The sequence below is a fragment of the Anser brachyrhynchus genome, assembly GCF_964034855.1.
Source record: "Anser brachyrhynchus genome assembly, chromosome: 9".
Taxonomy (NCBI): Eukaryota; Metazoa; Chordata; class Aves; order Anseriformes; family Anatidae; genus Anser; species Anser brachyrhynchus.
The window spans coordinates 5,928,093-5,952,098 of NC_137703.1; the positions used below are offsets into that span (position 1 = coordinate 5,928,093).

General features: G+C 40.7%; 1 protein-coding gene across 1 annotated transcript in view; it reads right to left on the minus strand.

Annotated features, from left to right (window-relative positions):
* Positions 1-23,265, minus strand: part of SPATA16 (spermatogenesis associated 16) — a gene marked incomplete at its 3' end in the record, with an annotated part of 78,791 nt that extends 55,526 nt beyond the window's left edge. The window contains 3 exon segments of the mRNA XM_080605440.1: positions 68-213; positions 14,314-14,937; positions 16,996-23,265. Of these exon segments, the coding sequence (XP_080461566.1) occupies positions 68-213; positions 14,314-14,937; positions 16,996-17,046 (821 nt within the window). The 5' untranslated portion in view covers positions 17,047-23,265.
* Between the last annotated feature and the right edge of the window lie 741 nt (positions 23,266-24,006).

Below are 24,006 nucleotides of genomic sequence, written 5' to 3' on the forward strand. Positions count from 1 at the left end.
ATTTGTTTATTTTTTATTTTTTTTGTTTCCAGTCTTAGCAGCCTATCTAATCAATCTTTATTCTTACCTGTGTGAATGATTCAGAGCAAGGTCTGGCTTCCCCAGTTTTAAGTAGCAGGTTACAAGCTTTGTCTCAATAAAACTGGCAATACTGGAAATATCTTCTGGAGATGAATCAAAGGGTTTGCCTGTAGCAGCACCTTTACTGCAAAGCTTTACAAGAAACAAAAGCATTGTTTACTAAAGTTATAATATGTTTTTTGGTTAGATAGAAATGCATTTTGTAACTGATAAATGGAGAAAACTGACTTCTAAGTAAAATATATCCTGACCTTAACTACAGTTAGCACTACAGCAATCAGTACAAGTATACGTGAACATAAAATGTAATGGCATCTTCCCGGAAGGGGTAGTCAAAAGAGCAGATAATAAGCTAAAAAACTAAAAAGCACTGTTAGGAAAGAGATTATATTTTTCCCCATTTTCAAAATCCAAGGCTTGTCTCCAGGCTCCCAAAATCTGTGGCCGTCTTGAGACTATGTTTGAAGAAGGAGTCTCAGACAGCTATTTTCTTATTTCAGCACAGCCAGTGGTGAACTTTGCCTTAGTCCTACAGCTAGGAAAGTAGAGAGTGATGCAAGTCAAAGAAGCCCCAAAGAATCTCCACCCCTCATTAAATGGATGCTTCTCCTTCCAGAGAGCTGCTATAGAAGGATGAGATCAAACATCTTTCCCATCTTCTCAAGCCATATAGAATTTAGCAGAGAGAAAGTTTCTATTTTTCTAGAAAAAAGATGATACTTTTCTTGATAGATGAATCACCTGTTGTTCATCACAGAAAAGTATTTAATCAGAAATTCACTGTCTATTTCATAATGAGCATTATTAGAATTAGATAACCCACAACTCATTAAAGATTTGGAGAATATTCAGCACTGGCAGAGCTACCACACTTGGCAGGACCACCTTTCATCCTCAAATTCTTGTGCTTTGTTAATCTTCAGGCAACCTGATTTTGTAATGCCCAAGAGTACTAAAAATTAGCTTTCAGTTCTTAAGAAAATTCAACTGTAAGCAATTAGATACAACTGTAAACAAATAGATTAAGTCTAAGAGCCTTGTCTTTAAGGACAATAACGATACAGTGCTACTAATGAAAATGCAATTGAATGTCCTTTGCTTGGATAAACATCTCTAACAGGATTGTTTAGTGTGCAATGATTTCATCTGCCTAAGTGACTTCACTGCAAATCAACTTTAAAAGCAGATTTCCAGTGAAGATTAACACATTCATATTTGGCTAGGTCATATGCTTAATCTCTCAGATCACATGCAGACTGGTGCTGAGGACCCTGACAGCACTGCTCTGCAGCTGCAGGCTGCTGGGGATAAATGCAGCCTCTGCTTTAAAAATGGTGTATAACCAAGGGACTCGTGCTTGAGTCCATTTCTGCCAGTCACCAAAGCTTTAAAATGGAAGAAGGAGGATATAGCCTGCTTGTCTAGCTCCTCATCACTAAGAAGTTTAGTTACACTAATTAGTTTCTTGTCGCTTCTTAGTTAACATCCAGTGGCTGATCTTTATGAGGTGCAAGGTCAACTCAGCAGTTGAGATCTCTTTAGAAGATTAAATCCGCCAAGAAAAAAGCTCATCTACATATGCATCTTTCCTCCTGCACGGAATCCTTCAAAGCAGAAAGGATTACAGACCCACATCCAGTCTTAGCACCTACAAAGCTAACCCCATCTTTAGGATTTTGTGCATTGGTTAGAGATCAGCTCAATTCTTCTCAGTCAAGGGTCATTCAACAAAGTGTCCCCCTAGTTCAGGTGTGATAAATATCCTTTTTTTTTTCTCCCACATCTCCTCTCTGCTGTGAAGTTACACAGTGTATATAATAACACCCATACGTTTAAGATTTTCTATCATCTTGTTATCAGTAGAAGTTATAAATCAGAGAATTCATCACTTTTAACTTTGCTCATGGTACCATATATATCTGCTGAAGTGTCTCTAGGGGTAAGGCATGCTATATGTACCTAAAAGACACAGAGAATTATGTTCACATCAGTGAACATAAAAGTATCATCAAGTTTTTTTGTAATAACACTTTTCAGCTGAATTGGCCATGCTGTGACCTCTGTTAAATTTATGGGAATTAGAGCTTTGAGGCTACTCCCTTGACTTTCAAGTTCTTGAAGGATTGTGAGAAGAAAAGAATCATTTAAGGATCCCTTCAGTATAAAGTGCCACAATTCAGAGTTTCCTTGATTCTTCCTGCTGATATGAGGAGTTATGTCTCGACTTGTGTAACCCCTCAGTTATCTTTGACAAAAGGCAAGACACAAGTCTCTGTAAACCATATCTAAACAAATAAGGATTTAGCAAATATCTTTAAATACAGTGAAGACCGGGTTCTGCCAGGTCTCCTCGGAGTGATCTCAGAGTAACAGTTCAAACAAACAAATAACTCAGTGTTTAATCTCACAAAATCAGAGCGATATTTCAAGGGGTTTTGCTTCTGTTTGTGGCCATCTAAGCAGTCTATGTTTTAGATCAGAAATTCTCTCATAGGGATTTTTGTGCAGCATTTCTGCTGTTGATCTATGGGCTTGAGTTGGGCTTCTTCACACTAGTTCCATGCAAGAAAACAACGGCTTGCACCAGAAGCAAGATTCATCCTAATTTCACAGAAATGTCTCCTTTTGTACTTAGCAGAAAGGTCATGAATATACAAGATAGCCCTAGTGTCTTCTATAAGTGAAACGTGCAATAAATTAAATGGCAGTGGTGGTGTAAAGGACTGGTTTTGCTAGTGATATAGACAGTGCTGTGAAAGCTTTTTGTTGGGCAAAACACCTCAGTGCTGCCCAACAAACACATCAAGTTCTGAGGGAAATTAAAACTTTAGTACTTGTTTCTTCAGCCTTTACTGTATTTTGCTGACCTGTTGTTAAAAGCACTTGACTATGCAGCAGGAGAGATCATTTCCTTGCATTGTCCTGTCTGCTGCTGAATACTGAATGAGAGGAAGGGCTCTGGGAGGTGAGGCAAAGACAGTGCCTGGAAGCACCTGAGAAAGCTCATCTGGGGAAGCTTCAGGGGAGGATTTAGGCGGGATAGAGACAGCGAGCTGGGATCTGGAGGCACAGATGGGGATGTGGAGAAGAGTTCTAGAAAGACTTGCATCTGAGCTTCAAAGGGGAAGAGAAAAAGGAAAATTTCCTAGGGATCCAAAGGAAGCTCTGCAGCTACAGATTGTTGTAATTTTGGGAGAACGTGTTGGACTGAGAGCAAGGGAAGAAAGGCTGTGCCATGCACAGACATAATGAGCAGGGAGGAGATTTGTTTGCAATTTTCATGTCTCACCCAGCAGCACTGAGTTTTCTTTGTCCTGCTGCAGTCTGCAGTCCAGTAACACTACCTTTGAAGATCAAAAGGGCTGTTAGTGTTTTTGGAGTTCTTGCTTTAAATAAAAGGTAAAAGCAGCTCCATCTCACTCCTCTGAATACCTGAAGGTCTTGTCACAAGGACATTCAAATATAGATGCAGGCTTGGAGAGGCAGTTAAATTTTTTACCATTGAGGGTTTCTTTTCCCAGAGCTATGTTACTGAATTTGATTTTAATTCCAAGCTGGGAAATGTGGGGGTACGTTTTAACTAAGACTTTGGTGCACTTTTGGGTCTGCAGAAATCTTGCCAATGTCTAAAAGGTTATAGGTGCTATGAAATTGAAGAAAACAACTTAAACATGTGAAGTTTTAAAGCCAATCTGGGGTTAAAAACCTGCAGTGGTACCATTTCATAGCCTTTATCATAGCTAGCAAATGTAACAGTATCTTTCACTTGCAGACTTAGTTTACCTGAGAGTACCCGTCAGTAGACAGGAATGTTTTTCCAGAAATAATATTGAATTTTAAAAATTCTGCCAAAGGATATATCTGTTTTCATAGGAGCCCTTGTTACAAGTGGAGGTTTTGCGTACGCGGAGCATGCAAACTTTAGAAGTCTGCCCAGTTATCCCACTCAAAGAATTACCATCTACCTAAATGAGGTATTAGGAATGTAAGTGCTATCTGCAATTTTTTTTGTTGTTAATGGGGAACTGACACTAATTATGTTATACTTTTACTGATAAAGGAGGTTTCTCTTTCAGTGTGTTTGAGCCTATAACTGTGTTGCTGAAACCATGGTCATATAAATGCTTGTGATATAGTACTTTGTCAAAGGTCACCAAACAAGTCTGCGACACGGTGAACTTAGCATAGATCTTGCTGTGGAATTAAGGCTTTAATTCTGGCAGTAGCAAGCAAAGAAATTTTATGAGTAAAGACCTCCCAGGCATTAGCTAATGAGAAAGAGAGGAAAAGATTCCCCCAAACCCACCATGGCTCTGGTGAAAGACCGGTGGAAATGCTGGTCTAGAAGGTGGCATGTCAGTGTGGGTGTTATTTGGAAAAATAAAGCTAGAGCTCCGGTGATGCCTTGCTGCCAGAGCTGTGTCACTGAAAGCAAGGGAAAGGTTCAGCTGTACAAAACTGGCAAAGGCAGCAGATTGCTAATTGCTGCTATAGGCTTGGTGTATATTCAAATCAGGAGTACAGGTTGTCTTAAGGAATTAGATTCTCGATAAATAACTATACAGTTTGCTCAAAAGAATTAGATGCCTAATACATATCTATCTGTGTGTGTGTGTGGATATAGATACATATCTGATAGCAAATTTAGCTCAGGAGCTGCCTGGGAAAATGAGTAAATTTGGTCAAATGGTGTGTTTCAATGACATTCTTCAGCAATTTTGAGATCAATCATGCTTTCTTCTGCCAGAATGAAAGGGTTAAGGGCGAGTTTGAATATAGCAGTAGCAGTAACCTGCTGGCCTTGCTGGAGCTGATTGCCTTGATTTTTTTTTCTTTTTTTTTTTTTTTTCAGGAGAGGACTGTTTAATCATGTCTCTCTGTTTTAGAGATAACTTTGTGGATTTCCCTGGAGTGATTTTAGAGTGCCTAATCAGAGGGACAAACCTGAAAAGGCAAGAAATATTTAATTAGAGTCTTTTCTTCTGACTAGCCAACAGTCCTAACCAGATGCCTTCACTCCAGAGCAATCCAAGTACTCAGCCTGGTAACGTCACTGCATTGCACATCAGGCACCTGGCAAGTTGAACATTAACTGCATCCCAGAAAATGTCTGCTAAGGAAGGCTACTTCTGAAAATAACTTTTGAAATCTGATTGCAAGCCCCACATCAGGCTGAAAACAAACCACTTTTTGTATGCTGCTGTGTATTCCAGTCCTTACAACTATTAAGCACTATGAAAAATCCTGCAGAAAACCAGTATAACAAAGAACCAGGTAATGATAGTTTTGTCTCCGTGGGGGAAAAATAAAAAAAAATTAAGCATGGGGAATAAAAAGAGAGAGGGTTTGCTCTCAAATATATGATTTCATGCAGCATAACTTTCCGGCTTCTATTCAAAGTCATACTGACATCTTGGTATGTAATTTCAGTCAGCAGAGCAGGAATTGTATATAAAACCTCTGTCTTTATTGTTAATGAGATTTGTGTAAATAACTCTCTAAAAGCATATTGAAAAAATATAATTCACTACTAAATCTGAATGTAGATGTCAGGTAGGAAGAACTAAATTTACTAAGCTTCTGCAATGTGCTCTGCAATGGATTTTTCAAATAATATGTACATATGATATTTCTGGCATATTAGCTGCTTTATGCAGAGTTAGCACTAGATTTTGTAACAGTAATGTGTGCGCAGGGCATATTTGCTATCTAGGGGATATTATTGGTTACACAGTACTGGCAGAGAGCCAGATATACCTCAGATATGCCAAGATTCGAGAAATGATCCTTATTTCTATCCAGAAAACACTGTCTGCCAGAAAAGAGTGAGTCTGGTGAGCAGCACCAGGTGAACTTCACAGGCCTCACGGTGGGACTCAGCCTGCTCTCCCCACATCTCCGCTGGGTTTATCTGGAGCCCTCTCTATGTCTAGGCTTAAATTCCTTCTTCAGCTATAACCAGCCTATGTTTCAGGTGTCTCCGCAGTAATCGCAGGTGTGTGAAAGGGATTTGGTGACCATGTGGGGCAGAACATTAAAGAAGCCCAAATCTAATTGCAAAATTAAGACTTCAAGTGTGCACAAAATTCAGAGGATATAGCATTTTAGTTTGTGCTCGCTCCTAGGTGGATGCTGCTTTATAAAAATAAACTTGACGTGAATCCTTCCCTCCCACAGAAGATAACGACGTTCCCTGCAGCACTCCTAAGCCGAAGTCGTTCCTGTTTATTGGCCCAGCTTCAGATAAAGACTTTACCTCCCCTCAGCACAAACTCAGGGGTCTTTCTCACATAGTAAATAATTTGCTTTGATAGCATTTAAATCAGGAACAAAGGTTTTAGGAAAACGTCACCCATTTGACTTCATCTTGATCTGTGTGCCATGCTACGAATCTGTGCCTCCTGTTAATGGTCTCTGTTATGGAGTGCCCCCCTTATCGGTATTGCCAGGGTGAGGAGTACAGAAGAAAAAGGAAAACAAAACCCCAAAGCTCTCTAATGAAAGATATACTGTGGAATCAATATACCACAATAGTTTCCAAGGAACTTTATATTCTGTGCTATATACTGAAGTCTCCTTTATAGATTGACTTTGTAATGCAAAATTTGTCAGTCCTCCAATGTGAGTCCACCCAAAAATCAAACCAAAGATGGTGTAAATATTCCATGTGAAAACCGAACAATCAGACAGAAGTCAAAACTGATACCAGTAGCTCCTCTTGATAGGCGTGTAGTTCAAGATGTCTGTTGGACGTGGAAGCAGGAGCATCAGTCTTTTTTGATAGCATTCACAGGAGCTGGCCAAAATTATTTTTTTTGGTGGCAACTGTCAGCTGGTGTGATGTGACTATATTGTAGCAAGATTTTGAGAGCTGTCATGATTGCTTGGAAAAAGCAATATAATTTCAGGCCAACTAATTTAATCCCTTTGATGCCAAGAGATTTGCTATCACTACGTCCAAACACAGAGATATCTCACCAGCACTTTTATAAAGGCAAACTATGTGAAAGGCTCACTCTGCCTTGATGGACAGGATTATTAGGGAAAAACAATCATTTGCTGAAGCCTTAATTTCATGCCATTTCTGGATATGACATTAAAGTTAGCTGCAAGCTCTCCCCTCTGCCCCCTCCTCAGGACTGTGTGGATTTGGTAAACTCCAGCACGAATCTCCTAAGCGTTATTGTCAGTGTGAGAAACACGGCACATATCCATGCCTCAGGAATAAACAGAAATAAAGCTCTTCCCTAAAGTAACCTAAACAGAATTCATTCCCCCCTACTTTTTATTGTTTGGTTCACCTCTGTAAAGCTTTTCAGCATTTATATTCATTTTACACTGTCAAAAGCTGAACAGGAGTAAGATAACAAATGGTTCTGGTAGCAGCTGTCACCACCTACTGTCTGTGTATGCCTGTGTGAATCTCTAAATGGAAATAAAGTACTTTAATAACACATTTTCTCTAAACTGTCCTCATGGATAAAGTTACTCTCAAATCAGTCTGTGAACACTTTCCAATTCGGTGCCCACTTCAGCCTGCATCTTTGTCTCTCCTCTGCAGAGCCTAGGTAGGCATGCAGCAGTATGATTAGGAGACAGTTCGGATAGAAAACACTTTAATAGCACACCTTGTGTGACCACCGCTTGCTTGCGTTGTCTGCTTTTGGTGTTTGGACCATCTCCTTACCTGCCTAATTTTCTTCCTATAAATTAAGCCAATTGTCATTGTGTTTTTCGCCCCGTCGGCTCCAGCCGGGAGGCACCCAGAGCCACAAATTAAACACGAATCGCTCTGCCCTCCCTGTTCCTGTAAGATACCTTCCAGGAGCAGATGGCAGCTGGGAGGATAAATGCCTCCAATTTCTCAGGGCCCTGAATATAACAAGAACTCCTCTTCCAGCCAGGGTCTAAGGCACTGCCTTACATTGAGAGGCGTGAGGTAGGACTGCACTTTTGTGTTAGCCTATTATTGGGTATCTCAATGCCTGTGATACACGTGGGGAGCTGCGGGATTCAAACACCTCAATTTTTAGCCATCCAGATTTCACAGAAGACCTTTAAGTCTCTAGCCAGAAGTGAGGCGCCCAGAGCCACATATGGTGGTGGTGGCTGAGCAAAACACTGAGCCCACATCTCTGAAGATGGACTAGTGCCTCCTCCAAGGCTGTCCCAAGTCTTTTTTTTTCCTCTTTCTCTCTCTTTTTTTTTCTTCTTCTTCTTTTTTACTTACTGAGAGATGTATTACATGTGCCTTGTCTCTGTTTTGCAGTGATTGTAATACATGAGGTTTGCACGTGTTTAGGTCAATGAGGCTTTTGATTGTAAGTGACAAGTGGTGGGTGATTATTATTTTTAATCAACGGTTATATTGCTCAATGTTTACAAAGTACGAAGAAAATATTTAGCGCTTTTGAGCACCCGTCACCTCCAGGTAAATAATTTAATAGCATGTGAGGAAGCCAATTAAAGTTAATTAGAAATTGACTGATCTGCTTTGGTGCCAGAATGATTGGAAAATATGGTCTGTCCTTTCTGAAGTAGGAATTTTGTTCTCCTAGACACACGTGAGTGAGGAAACATAGTTTTATGGTCAGCATGTTGTATTCCTTTGAGGGAAAAAAACAAAACACCCCCCCCCCCCCAAAAAAAAAAAAAAAAACACCAAAAAAAACCCTATTCTTTATAAGCTAGATATGTAACAGCAGTTCAGGCAAGAAGAATGGGGGCATGAATCCTTATAGACAAATAGCTGTGCTGTTCCTCAGCTTTATTTCATGGTGATGGGCATGCTGGAAATGTCTAGAAGATTAATGGATTCAAATTCAGTGATCAAAAGATGGGAGCGTGTCCAAATGGATCATTATAACAGATTCCCACTCTATCCCACAAGCCAGATTTGAGCCATCTGTAAGCTTCACATTCCTGGTCTAAAATCTTCTGCAGCCATAAAAGACAATAAGTATCAGTAGGAAAAAAAATCAATTTCTTGGCTTTGCAGCCTAAAAATACAGTGATGGCACTACAGGGAGAGAAAAACTGCTGATTATCAGGCGTTTTTAAATTTTATTTTTTTAAGTAAGTTAAATGAGTAGGCTGTATTTAGGAAACTACTTTGTTATCAGAGGTTAAAAGAATATTTCTGTAGAGTAAAGTCAGCATCTCATGCTCAGGCTTTGAGGGATCAGTGACTGTCATCTTTGTTGTTCTCAAGACCTAGTGTATTCTCAGCAAGAAGTTTCTAGAAGACTCATGCTGATGATAAAGATAGATAATTTATGAGTCTGATTTTTAGCTCCAGAAATCTGGTGCTAAAAAAAAATATGTAGCCTTTCACGTTATCCCTTGAGGACTCAGGTTTCATGGTGTTAAAATATGTCTAGTCCTTGTACAGCTTGTCTTGGTTAAAGGGGGTAGGGAAAACTATAGAAAGTCACATTTTCTCCCCTTTTTTTTTCATCCCAGCGGATGACCAGTAATTTTAGTCCCCATGCTCCTTAAAGCAAGGGATTACACAGCGATGGCTTCGTGGACACTAAGATCCACCTGAAAGAGGAGACTGAGGAGACTGGTGGCGGGGAGGGCAGAAATGTGGCTGCACCACGGTTGTTCTGCAGCACCTAGCACTGATTCAGCGGTCTCAATGGGGAGCACATCCAAACATCCCGATGGTGTGGTGCTCTCTGGACTGCAGCAGGGCCTCTAAGAAAGCCACCTGAGCTTTTCCATTCACTGCTTGAGGTGAACCTCTTCTCACGTAGGTATTTATAGAGGAAATACTTATCTTTTGCTTCTCATATTGAGACATTGATAGAAGACTCGGTTGAACCATACTGTCTAACTCTTTACTGGTATGTAATTATGCTGACAAGGAATGGATGCCATGACCTCTTTCAAAATATTTGGTTTTTGCAGATATTGTTGCCTGGAAGAGGGAGTGTGGTCTTGACACAGCCTTCTCTGCAAGCCGTGAATCACGAGGCAATGAGCCACGGGAAAGGTTAATCTGAAGACTCAAGGTATGCAAAAAAAAGATGGCACTAACGTTTAGCTCACTGCCATAGGAACGGTGCCCACAGTAGCCATCTGTGGGAGATGGAGGCGTTCCAGCTTGTGGAAGGCTCCACAACAGCACTCTTGTGAATTAACCACACGCTGTTTGGGGCCTTCACCTCACACGTGGGATGCGCTTTGTGTCTCTGAGACACCGCACTGAACGCTGTGTGCTGAGGCACTGTGGACTGCTTTCTGGGCCCAGCAGTCACAAACCTGTCTCATTTATTCTTTAATCACTGGGGAGGGTTATTTGCAGAACAACAGGGTCTGGAATTAAATTTGTGCAGGTTTTAAACAGGCTGATATTTCTGAAGTCTTTTATACTCCCTGATATTAGGAGATTAGCATGAGACAAGATCTTTCAATCCCTATACAGGTTTAATGTTATTTCCTAGCTAAGCTGTTAATAATTGGCTAGAGATTTTATAGATATCAGAATATGGTTTCCGTTGAGGTTTTAAGCTAGAGAGTCATTTCTCATACCCTTCATATCCCAGTCCAGATGTTCAAGTCTTATTTTCCTATGTTCCAACAGATGGATGCCAAAAATTTAGGGAAATTTACAGTGTTTCTCAGTGTAGTCTGCATAATATACTGCATTACTGAGCTCAGAGGTGGCAGACCAAAGACTATTGCCCCAATTTCTTCAGCTTTTTTCCTCACTAGCAACAGAAAGTATTTAATTCTTAAGCTCTAATGGTGAGAGTTCTCCAAGGGAGCATTATTTTTAACTCTCCCAGGCCACCTATAATGCAGCTGACTAACACCAAGTCCCTTCTGATTAATTTAATGGTAGCTAAATAGTGCAGAAATAGTAAGAAGACACCAATTCTTCTCTTGATAACACTGCCTTCCTGACGTCTGTGGTAATCAGCAGCATGCTGCCCAACATATAAAAGTTTCTAAATTAAACAAGCATTTCAATTTTCCCTTCTGAAATCCAACAATTCTAGTGCTAGACATTCAGAACTGCCTTTTATTTGCATATCTGAAAAACAACATGATCTAAAGAATGATAATGCCTCATGAATATATAGGTAGAACTAAAAAAGACATTTTAGCTTGAAAAAGAGTTAAGAAACGTACGATATTTGCAATAAGTAAGGTAGCATGCTTTAGTGATACTATTGAAATGTAAGGCCATACACATGCTTTTCTGGATTAGGGTCCCTAACTCAAAATGTTGTAATGTCAGACTAAAACCTTGAGTTCCTTAAACGTGAAAAATACCTGTAAACATTTTGCACTAGAAAATATAACTTTGAATTTCCTGACCTTTGAGCTTGTTACATATCGCGCTTCTCACCCACATGAAATGCAGAGGAATTTTTGTGTATTTCATCAAGGAGCCATGGGTAAAACAAGCACAGTTTCAATCTCAGCAGTTTAAGTTTTCTGGTTTTCTCTGCATCATTTCCAATTTGTCTATATCTGAACAAATAGATGAATTGGAGCCAATGCAGAGAAAAGCAACAAAAATGATATAGCAGTTTAGAAAACATGACCTGGGAGAAAATAATAAGAGGACTGAATCTATTTAATTTAGAGGAAACTGAAAATAGATTTGCTAAGAGGTTGCAAGTACAGAGAGAATAGGGTGGTTAATTGCTTTTCATGACAAATAAGGATACAAAAAGTTATCGGCTATTTAGCAGTATGGGAGATTCGGAAAAAACTTTCTATCAGCGTGCTGAAATAGATGTGAAGTCCCTCTCACTGGATATTTTTTGAAACAGAGAACAGAAATGTCTTTCAGAGAAGTTCTGAGCTTGTTTTTCTTCTGGGGAGGGTTGGATTATGAGACTGTTTGAGAAGCCTCCGCCCTACAATTCTGTGATTTCCCAGTCACTCTGTCCACAGTCCCAGGAAGGAATTATTTAATCTCTGCTTATTCTTTCACCAGGATGTCTATTAGCTGGCCTTTCCGTTTCCCCTTAGGAGCAGACAAGTACTCCTTTCCTCTCAACTGAAAAGTGTTTTTGTCCCCATCAAAGATCACTTCTGAATGAAGGGAAAAAAAAAAAAACAAACACAAAACCACCCTAAACTAAAAAGGATGCCACTTCCTAATTTTTCTCGCTCACTGCTATAATACTTATTGTTTTAAAATAAAACGTCTTCAGTATTATAGGAAAAAAAAAAAAGGAATATTTGTTTGTCAACAGCAAACCTTGAATATTTTACAAATACTCTTGGATTAAGTTTGGCAGTATGGCTCTGAAAAAATTATAGTTGGACCCTTTTTCAGGATGTCAAGTGCATAGCTGAAGTGATTGGGGTCATGGTGGAGATAAAATATTAGGGAGAACCCTGAAAGGGCAGCTTGCAAGTCCTCTATTCTAATCACCAACCGTATTCCTGTGAAGTGTCTAAAGTGTCTCTCTCTCTTTATTTTTTACTTTATTATTATTTTTTTTTAAATAAAGAGACACTGGCCTTTAAAATCCTTAGAGCTAATAAAGAGTGATTTTTTGCATCACGTATCATGGAAAAAGTCAAGCCCTCATCCACACAGTAAATGTTAGTGACTGGGTTAATTGTGAAGATACAGAGCATCTTTCAAGGTTTATAAGACAGCTATGCTCTTGGAGATACGGTTTTCAAAATGCTCTAATGCTACCTCTTTGAAAGCAGCCTTTGGCTGCAGAATGCTACTATTTAACAGGTTTCACTTTACTAAAAATTGAGAGTCTGATGCCACTGTTAAATTTCATTCTGCACACAAGCAAACAGTTTATCATAGTCTGTTCCCAGCAATTGTAATCCAATTTTTGTAATCTTACATTGTTTAAAAAAGAGAGGGAGAGGGAGAGAAAGATACTGAACGTCAATCTGATAAAGTTTAAATAACTGGTGCTTTTTTGTGATTATGTCAGTTTTATAGCAGCATTATGGAAACACGACAGGGTAACTAAAATCTGATTACATCTAAGTCCTTGCCCATTATGCGATTATTATGAACCATGACTTCTCCTGGCACATTATGAATTACATGGTCATAATGCAAGGGATTTCCAATATAATTAACTGAGATTAGCAGCACTAGAGAAATCTGGGAATAATGATACAACTTTGGACAATCAGTTTTACTGTAAATGCTGCTCGCTCTGGCTTCCAGGAAACAGGAGGCTGGTGGATGCAACTGTGACCCACCTGTCGGGGGTTCCTGCACCTCCTTTCCCTCCCTCCCCTCACAGAATTAATTGCAACCGTGCCAGAGTCCCGGAAACTCCCTCTTTTATTCTTTTCTTCTCGCATTATACTGATAAAATTCAAGGCTGGCTAAGATTTTTGAAAGTGTCAAAGGTTTTCAGATGCCTCCTTTCTGAAGGCTCAGCCTGAAATTGGAAAGGGCTCTGCTTTTGCAAACATAGAAACATCACTTATTGAAGGACAGATCAATTTAGGACAGCTCAAGTTAGAGCACTTAAAGATAGAAAGTCATGAAAATCTTTGATCTAGTTTCAGAGACCATGGCCAAGGTCATATTATTTCTCTAGTGTCTCCGGCAGCCAAGAGATCCTTCTTTCCATAAAAAAACCCACAGGTTTTAGCTCTCAGCTGCAGAAGAAAAAGCTGGCTGTGTCCAGAGGGGTTGCTCACTGCTGGACTGGTCCTTTCTCATGTAGAAATAAAAGGATTTCTGTACAGATCTAGTGGCCATCTATCTACTGGCTTTAGGGAAAAAGAGGGAAATGGATGATGGAAATGGATGATGGAATTGCTGTAGGGAAAAAGGAGCAAAACCAGACCTTTTCTTTAAACGAAGAGTTAAACATTTCATCCAGTATTGCATGGATAGCTGGGGTACAGTGCGAACTCTCCTGATTATGGAGACATCGTTTGACCCTAATAGAGATGGGATTAAAAAGAAGAGCTTTTTTTTTTTTTCTATAGGTTTTACATTTCCTTCATAAAGTATTACTAGAGTTGAAGGCCTAGATTAAAACAAAAATCACCTGAGATTTTTTTTTTGGTTCAGTCCAGTGCCTCCTCCTCACCTGCTATGATTTATTTATAGGTCTTAATTGCCAGATTTCACATGAAATCGCATCCCAGGATTTGTATTAAACTATGCTCATTCCAGGCTTGTGCACCTTATTCCTTTTGACACAGTGACACCCAGTCGGCACGATTACAGCCTCTCATTTACTTTGTGATCTCCCTAGCACCTCGTACCTCCAGCGCCGTTGCGAACTGAGCTGCTGCCACCGCGTAGTTCTTCTGCCTGTAGCGAGCGCTGGCATCCTGCAGGGCCACCCGCAGCTGCTTGTCGACCCGCGGCACGCTCGGCGTGCTCGTAGCAGCGGTGGCACAACCACGGTGCGCTGATCGGTGGCCTGCAGGCACCGCCGCCTCAGCGAACTCAAAGGAAATCTCCTCCTCGTCAATGTAGACCAACTTCGTTTCGATGTCCAGCAGGCTTTTCAGAGGAATGTGAGACAGAGGAGCTGGGATTAGCTGATTACCGGGCTCTAACATCGCCGCTTCTTTCTTCTCATCGAGTTTTTCATTGGTTTCTGATTTCCATTTACATCTTGCTCTGTCTGCACCATTACTTTGTTTTTCCTTCTTCTCTGCCATTTTTATTCTCTCCATTATATTTCCTACTGCTATATCTTGAAGGTGCTCTTTGACCTCTTGTGGTTCTTCTGTAGTATCGTTCAGTTTGTTTGCCGGTACATTTGGCTCCTTGCTAGCATGTATTTGCTGAGAGGTTTCACTCAGGCCACTCGCACTTAAGACATTTTTTTGAAAGTCAATGTTGCTTCCTGGTTCCATAACTTGAGCAAAGAAAGAGTCCTAGGAGAAAATGCAGAAAAGTTAAAAATACTCAAACACCGCAAAGCCAAAAAAAAAAAAAACCCTGTGCAAATGCTTTCTCCATTCAGCACACTTTAGGCACCATTGTGAGTGGAAGCTCTTCAGGACATCATACATAGCATAGCAGACTCACTGCAATTACTTTCTTTATCTCGCATAAGGGTTTAAGGCATCTTAAATACTCTATAATGGTTGTTTGTTTTTGTAGGGTAATGTTGGTGCATCAGTTTGTTACACGTACAGCAAGAAGAGAAAATCCAGCTTTTACTCATAAGGAAAAAAGAAGAAAAGAACAAAAACCAGTGACTGATTGACTTGTGTTATATGTTGTTATGGGGTGCAAAAAGTCACCGTGGCCTGATTTTCAAGAGCTGCTGAGCACAGTTGCTGGAGCCAGAGATGAGTGTTTACAAATCAGGCACTTTGGTTACATTCCAAAGGGACACAACCTCCAAGCGGGATCCTTGCTTCAGCTGCATTTGAACAAAATTCAGATCCGGATTTGGGTTTCAAAGCCATTCTTTATGAATTGTCTGCAAAGGACACTGGCATGTTGCTGCCAGGAACCCTCCCCCAGTAGATAGCAGCCCAACTCTCAATTCAGGGAGCTGGCAGTGGCTTCAAACTGGTACAAGATGCAGAATCAAATCCACAAGGCTCTTCTCAAGCAGTTCCTGTGCAAAAGGAAAGGTGACTTGATCTGCACTGTAAACTCTTAATTGTGCTCAAATTCAAAGGGAATTTTGATTTTCATCTGCCTCTGCTGTCTTCATAGTGACAAGGTGGGAGGCACAGGTATTTTTCTTCTTAGTTTTTCCATTAGTAATGAAAAGTGTAATTGTAAATAGCTTTAATGATGAGCATCTTTCAGAATGGTTTGTTAAGCATAAGCACTCAGCCTTTAACCTCGTGTTATTGTTTAACAGACCTCCATACGTTTAGCGCCGGTTTAATGCGCTTAACTACGGGTACAGATTGTACAAGGGAAAGATACATAACAAATGCATTTCTCTTCAGCCATAAACAGATTTTAAACAGCGAGCAACTTGCTAAGTTTTAGTGAAGGCCATACAATGTGCACTATTGGACTCATAAAGGCTGCCAGAATATATTCTGGAAGCTGTGGCACAATGACTCTACTGTTTAGGGCAATGGGCAGAAACATATGGAAAGGGGTAAAGGAAAGAGATGAAGGCATTTTAAGCTATATGAGAAGTGGATATGGAATTCTGGTGTAATTACGGTTTCAACTCTTTCTCATGTTTTTACCCTGGTCCTGCTGCCCTGGCTTAGCTGGACTGCTGCCGGGAGCATCACTGGCCCCCAAAGCGGGGGAATGCACTGCGTTTGACATTTGTTCACAACCACCAGGCTGAGAACTTGACCGCAGCAGAATTGCCTGTGGAGAAACTTATTCCTCCTTCCATGACTGCCAGAGACGGAGCGAGAGGTGAGGGGATAATTGTGTGATTTAAGGTAATTTCAGAGGACTTTTTTCAGCGATATGCTGAGCAATCACAACTCCTACTGAGTTCAGTGGGGATGGAAAACCAGCGGCCCTTCTCAGATAGTGCTCTGCACTTGTCAGAATAGAGCTCAAAGGAATCATATTTATAGCAAACTATTTTGAATGGCAGCAGTAAAGCAGCTGGAAAAGGCTAATGTACTTGCATCTGGCAGCAATTTTACCTGTTTGTTAGACACTCAATCCCTTTTTAAAACAAACCATAGCACAGCCTAAAGATTGGAAGCCTCATTTTCCAGTGCTGGCTTCAGCACCAAGTAATTTAGGGAATTATGATTTATCTCCACTGTGCAGTGGAGCAGAGATACTCCAGCCAGCCCCAGGACCAGCTGAGGGATGAGCCTGTTAATCTTGGTGCCACGTCGTGCCAGCACAACTGTCACACATGGGCCTGCAATGTACCTCCTGGTGGCCCTGCAGCATATGGCTATGCCAGTCCCTATGGAGCAGTGCAGGTCTTTCACAGCCTCTTGGGTGGGATGCTCACTGGAAAATGAGATTTCAGTGCTGACATCAGATACAAGTTTGCAGGAATTTTCCTCTGAGCAGCCACGTTGCGCCATGGAGCCCTCAAGGCCACTTAATGGCTGCCTTCTACTCACCAGAAAGCTTACAAAGGCAAAGCCCTATATTTGATTGGTGGGCTGATATCATTGTGAATGGGAATTTGTCTGCACCAAGCTGATTGCTATGAGACTGCCTTAAGAAGATCAAAATAATTTGCCATGGAATAAAGAAAAGCAGAGCTCAAACAGTGAAATACGTTCAGGTAATCACTTAATGGACATTTCTCCAGTGGACAAACACCTGAAATGAACTTTTCTGTATCAAGTGGATTTATACTGTTCCTATTGTCTTTTTAGGTGTTCAAGCTGATTAACATGACTGGGTTGTGCAATGGAAGCACGTTGTAACTCAGGCAGGCTCACTTTAATCATTGCCTCAGTAAAAAGAAAACACTTCTAGGGAAAAGCTTTTAGAAAATCATTATCTTTGTCAGTTAAGTATTTTCCTGAGACTTTTGTTAAAACGTCTGTTTTTTATTTTGGAAGCGTTTACTGTAAAATGCTTCTAATGAATCACTATGCAGATAGACAGTTTAGTGCTGTAGTCAGAAAGAAACTACTCTTAAACTTGTGAGCTGTCAGGAATAATCTTCCTCTTCAGTCACAAGCAAGTCCAGCTTTCTGCATACTTGAGGGTTAATCTTTGCCAGGAGACCTCTGTCCATGGCCCTTCCAGCTCCTACAGTATTTTGTTGGGTCTGGCGGTGAGGAAACCATATATCTTCAAATGGAGAGGCTTACATGACAAAAAATATATATATAAAAGGATAAATGTAAGATCATTTATCTTTGAAAATCTTCTGGTTTTGTCTGTTGTTTTCCCCATATGGCTGAGGAAACCTTCTTGGGGAGAGCAGCCTGCCTACCAGATAACGTAAACTTCCTTATGTGCATGATCTTGTGAACCCTATTACTTATGCTTTTTGTTCTGTATCTAGTTTGATTCTGCTTTCAACACCTTCTCCTATTATCTCAGATCAGATTAGAGAAGAACCTGCTGATAAATCACGCTGGCACTTCAGCTGGCACCTAGTTGTTAAATTCTTTGCCAGTTCTTTGATGATCCCTTTTTCCTTCAGAATTTCAACTTTGATTTCAACCAAAAAAAAGCTTTTGCCCTTATAGCTGTGAAGTAAAACCTTTCTAAACACTGAAGACCGCATATAATGGTCTTCCTGAATCTGCATATAGCAAGGCTGAACCCCTGGGTTACATTCAGCGTTGATTTAAGTGCAATGGTAGGAGAGAGGAATTTGTTCTCATGATTCTCAGAGGGAAATAGGCTGCCTTGAAGCTGGACAATTGCATTGTCATGAATAGCTCTTTTGGATATGAGTTCTGTGGGGCTGGTCTTCAGAAAAAGGTCTGTTTCCTGATTTTGGTGAAATCCTTCAGTTGACAACATAAGGCACTGTTTCTGAGGATCATGGTTGCTTTTTAAGGCAGAGGGTCCAGAGGAAGCAGAAAGCTCCAGGAGGGATTTTAGCACAGCAAGATCTCTGAGGAGCAAGTGGTGGTCCAGCTCGCACATTCCCCAGTGTTGGCCTACTGGATCATACATTTGCATGGTTTGGAGGTTTAAGAGGATGGTACAGAAGCTAGGATGCAGCAAGGGAACTCGATGATCATGTATTTTACTCTGAACTAGGTTCTTTATGCTGGCCGTTTGACAGCAGCCAAAGTGGACCTATCATGCTCTGATGTTGAACGTGCCCCATAAATGCCTTACAAAGGCATTTGACAGATTAGCCATCAGATCTGGAGACAGGAATAATCCCCTCCTAGCCTATATCAGAACTGGCAGAAATCTCTGCTGTCATTCTCTCATTTTGTTTTTAACTTCAGCTGCCACCTAAGGTACAGGCTGCTTTGGCCAGGACGGTCTGCCTGTACCTCACCGGCTGTCCCAGAAGTCATTGGTGATCATCAGCATTTTGTGCTCTCTGCTGTGACCGTTTGATGATGTACAGTTTCTAGAGGATACCGTCACAATATTTTTCAGCCAGGGCATGACTGTCTGCAGCACACGTGTTTTGTGCAAAGATACCCTGTGTGTCTTTCAGTGAGCTCACTTGAGTACCAGCAGCAGTGTAGTTGTCCTAGCCTGGTTCCCCACCTGGGCTAATTCGCGTTACAGAAGATACATGTAATGACAACTGCCGTATTAGTGGACTACTAAGACAGTGATGGGACTTTTCCAGAAAGTTATAGGAGCTGAACTCTTTTATCCGTAATAGTCTTTTTCTCCCAGAAGACCATTTGAAATCACAGGGCAGTCATCTGCTACAGTTCATTTCAGTGCAAATGTTGGAAGAGGCAAAAATGCATCCAAAACTATGGAACAAGTATAAGAAAATTATACCACTGGTACCCGTACAAGTGTTATCCCACTTCTTCAATGTCCTTTCGTACAGACAGAAAAATATAGTACTATAACAAAACACATCCAAAGCCCCACAACAGATAGGTCATTAGTTGCCCTCCTCTATAATAACTTCACTTAAATTGAATTCCAGATATCCTGATCCATCTCTAAGGTGAGGATGCTCCAGTTTTATCACTTAGAAATGAACCAAGATTTATCTGTATTAGATTTACAGACAGACTTTCTGAATGAGCATGTGCACTGACAACAGCTATGCTGAGATCTGAACCGGAGATTTTTCCAGTCCATCTTTCAGCAGGATGACTTTTTAAGCACTTCCTTTACTGCTGAATACCACAAAGGCTCAGACAATCTATTGATGACGAAGGTCAGCACCTTCTTAGCAGCCCATAAAGTGAGTCTCTCACAATCAGGTTTCAGACTTTTTAAGATTCTAGCCATTTCTTTAGGCAATGAAGCAACCTAGTTCTTTCATCTTGCTATTTTTATTGTTTGAAAGCCTGAGTCACATCTGATCTTTTTTATTTTTAGTTTTCTTTTGGAAAAAGAAGAAAAAAAAGCCTTAATGTATCTTTTTTTGTTCAGTACTCTTATTTCTTTGTGATAGACATAAGTAATGGCTCATTCAGTGCAAAATCAGAACTCCTTACATTTTTCTTGCTGTGATAAGGGCACACTTGCCATTATTACAGCTGCATTGTCCACATTGCCGCAGTAAAGGTTTTGTCAGCACTTCCACTCTAAACACTATTTTCACTCACTATATTTAACCTGTTTATAAAAATAATAATAATAAATTGGACTCTGGGATGAAATTTGGCAAGGGAAACAGTGTTTTATTCAGAGTAGTTTGCAGGGATTTAACCATATTACTCTAATTGGTCTTTGAGGCTGAAACTCACTTATTAATTGTTTACGTGGTACTGAGTACAACAGAGCACTAATCTCATTAGCCTATAGACAGAAGAGAAATATTAAACTGTGTTAATAATTACTGCTCACAGCTATCAGACAGCCAGCTCACTAGGTGCTCTTATGCAAAGGCTTTGGCTTACCATGTAAAGTCCGATTCCTTCTATTGCCAGTAATAGCTTATGCAAGTTAACTAACGTTGAAGGTAAAAAGAAGCAGAATGTAAGGAACAAATTCTGGTTAAAATACTTAATATCTCTTTAAGGATAATTTACACAAAGATATGGGAAATCTAGATTAAAATAATCAAGAGAAGTTTTGACAAGGTACGTTAATAATGTTGTCATCAACAGTAAATCCCTGTTCCTGCCAACTCTGGATAATCTTGAGTGGCAATGGAATCTCCTTCCTCTCCCTCATGAATCTTTTCCCATCTTCACCGTAAGTTTTGTCTGTCTTCTTTTTCCTGCTTGCCTTTCTTTAAGTAAGGATCTGTACAGCCATGTTCCTGGAGAGCGAGCATGAGTGGTTTCAGAGGCTCCTTATCCCGGCTGGTCAACACTGCCCTTCCCTGCTCTTGCTGCAGCTCTCCGAGTCAGTGCTCCTGGGGTATTCCTGTGCAGACTAGAACAGCTCAGGGTAAAGAGATCCACAGAGGTACCTGGGATCTGAGTGAATCCATTCCATGAGGTACTGAAGCAGGCTAGAAGCACATACCATGAGTTAGTGGCCCCCAACATGTCAGCCACAGGAGAGAGGGGACTGGATAGGCAAGGCTGGGAAATTCCTGCCCTCCCCATCTTCTCCATCATAGCATATGTATTTATGTGGTTCCTTGGCTTAGCCAGTACCATATGGTTTGCCACGTTGCTGTCAATCTATAACCAGCAGTAAGGCACATTTTTGAAAGTTTTAAGGAAGTATTTTAATAGGTTGTAGGACTCACTGAAATGGGTTAGCCAATCTCATGAGAGTTAAAGAAAGATCTTAATATTTTCCATCGCTTTGGGGCTTTTTCCCCTCCATGTGTTCTTTAAAATATTATTTTAAAAAGTTATAATTTTGAGTACCACAGCAGAAGTTAACTGCCAACAGTTCCACACAAAGTTAGAGACCTCAATTAACTATTTACTGCTATAGGGATGCTCAAGGATTTTGTTAACATATTGTTTGAATAAAATGAGAGCTGCCAAAGGACAGCAAGCTAACAACTACAATTATAATTTAAAATCAAGAAGGAACCCAAATCTCCCCAGCAGCGTATCTCAGGGCAGTGAGGCAAAGCGAATACAGACGAGAAACATCAGTGATCGACTGACATCCTGGAGGAAGGCAGAGGAAGATACAGTGCACGGTGAGGAATCAGGATATGTGGTGGGTAACTAGTGTGACTAAGGAAAAATGAAGAGAGACAAATTGAGGATGTTTTCCGCATATGTTTTTTAGGCACTGTGTAACTGTCTTCCTTACACTCCCTCCTAGTGAAATACTTCCTCTAAAAGTGTGGGAGAAAAATACTGAGAAACAAAAGAGACAGCAGAGAGAGCATTTCAGCTTGGCGTAATGATGTCATCCTATTAGCACAAAGCCCCGCATTGTCAATTAGGAAAAAAAGGTCAACACTGTGTCTGACAGGGATGTGAAGCCTGGCCAACCTTCCTCGATTGGATTCAGCAGCTCAGCACTGCAGGAGCAGAGTGGTTCATTTTCATAGCTAAAGGGATGCCGAGAGTGAAGACGGAGAGAAAACGGAAATTTTAAAATGGTAAAGGTTTCTGCAGCAGGCTCCTGAAAAGTGGAGTTGTGAGAACAAATAATTCCTCTGTGTGAGGAACAAGGGTGTATGTGTGAGCCTAAGGTATAAACAGACTAGCGAGCTTAGGATAATCCTTAAATGAAAAGGAATGCAAAGATCGGTCCTAGAACTGAGACATTGTGCTGAAAAATCTCGATTTTTTTTTTTTTTTGTACTGCAATATTTCCTAATTCTGTTGGGAAGACAAGAAAGCAATTTTTGAAGAGATTACAAAGCAAATGTCCAAGTGTCCTACTTGCTCTCATTCTGAAGGAGATGAAGAACTATTGATTTTCTGAAAAGATTGCTTTGAAATGGTGGGAGCTGAGTACTTCTAAAGAACAAGTGCAGAGGGGCAAAGTTTGGTTTAGGAGGGTTGCTGCAGACTGTGCTGTGGGCTTGATTAGATCTGCCAACATGCTATTAAGAGGTCTGCATCTCAGAGCTGCTCTGGGCAGCCCTGCTTCCAGGACGAGGCAGGAATTCAATGAGAGCTCACAGTGCAGAGAGCGCTCTTTTCACTTCACAAAATAATCACATTCCTCTGGGACCAGACCCAAGGAAAGCCCGAACCTAAAGGAAACATTAGCAGACCTATAACCACTTCCATTACGTATTGTGTGGTGCACAAAACATATCAGCTGTCAGATCCACAGTGAGGAAGAGGCCTGACACCTTGCACAGCACTTAGATCAAATGCTTAGCAAGCGAGATGTGGCTGGAGATACAGATTCTTTTCTTGCTCTAGCTATACCACGTTACCATGATCAGACCCAACTCTAGTCACTGATCACCACCCAGGATGCGTGTCTCATTGTCTCCGCAGTTCTGCTCCTTAACTCATGTTAATTGAAAAGAACTGTTTTAGGTGAGAACTACCATTTTTGCTATTGCTGTTTCTGTTCACCAACCACAAAACCCTACTGCTACCTCCTGTGATGTTTTATTTGGGAAAACATTAGCTGCAGCATCCGATCTCCTAACTAGGACCATCCCATTTTGACAAAGATAGCTTTGGTAGTGATCCTTCCCTTTGGGTACACTACCTGTGTAATTAGAATAAAGCTGGGGTATACTGGGACTTGGCACCGAGTGCTAGAGCTCTGTAAGTCATTCATTTTATTGGCCACTTAAACAAAAGGTAGTATCTTATTTTTTACTCTAATAGTAGCACACAAAGCTACCTAAATCAATAGTCAACCAAAAGGAGCAACAAGGAGAAAAGGAAGGAATGAGAATGGGAAGAAGAAAAGGGAGAAAGAACAAAAACGATAAGGAAGTCATTGAATCGGGGTCTGAGAAACAATCAGATGAAAAAGGCCATCACATTAAGATGCAAAGTGAATTTTTGTGGACTGAGGGGCTGTCTTCCTTCTGAATGTCCTCCCACATTGCCCCCATTCCCTGCAGGGAGAATCTCCCTAGGTAGATGTCGTTAACTGGAATTCCTTTTTCTCATCTTTTATTGTTGTGGCTTTTATTTCTTTGGTGCTATTGTTCTTTATGGCTGTTGTATCTGATTTCCAATGTAAGAGCAATAAATGGAAGAAAAAGAGTAAAAAGAGTAGAGTACAGCCCAGGGTGATGGAACAGTGCAGGAGACAGCAAGTACTGGCAAGTCCCTCCTGCTCTTTTTGTAATGAGGATGCTTTGCAGCAGGGGATCACGGAGACTGCAGCTTAAATGAGAATTGGGGAAATCTTAAAGACCTAGTCCAGATCTTCTGCTGGCATAAATTAACACTGATCTGTCCCAAAGATTTTAGCAAGTCTGAAAAAATAGAAGCTGATGGTTCTTTTGAGCACAAACTGGTGCCTAAGAGCAGAAATTCATCCCTGCAGAGAAGACCAGGAAAACACTATAA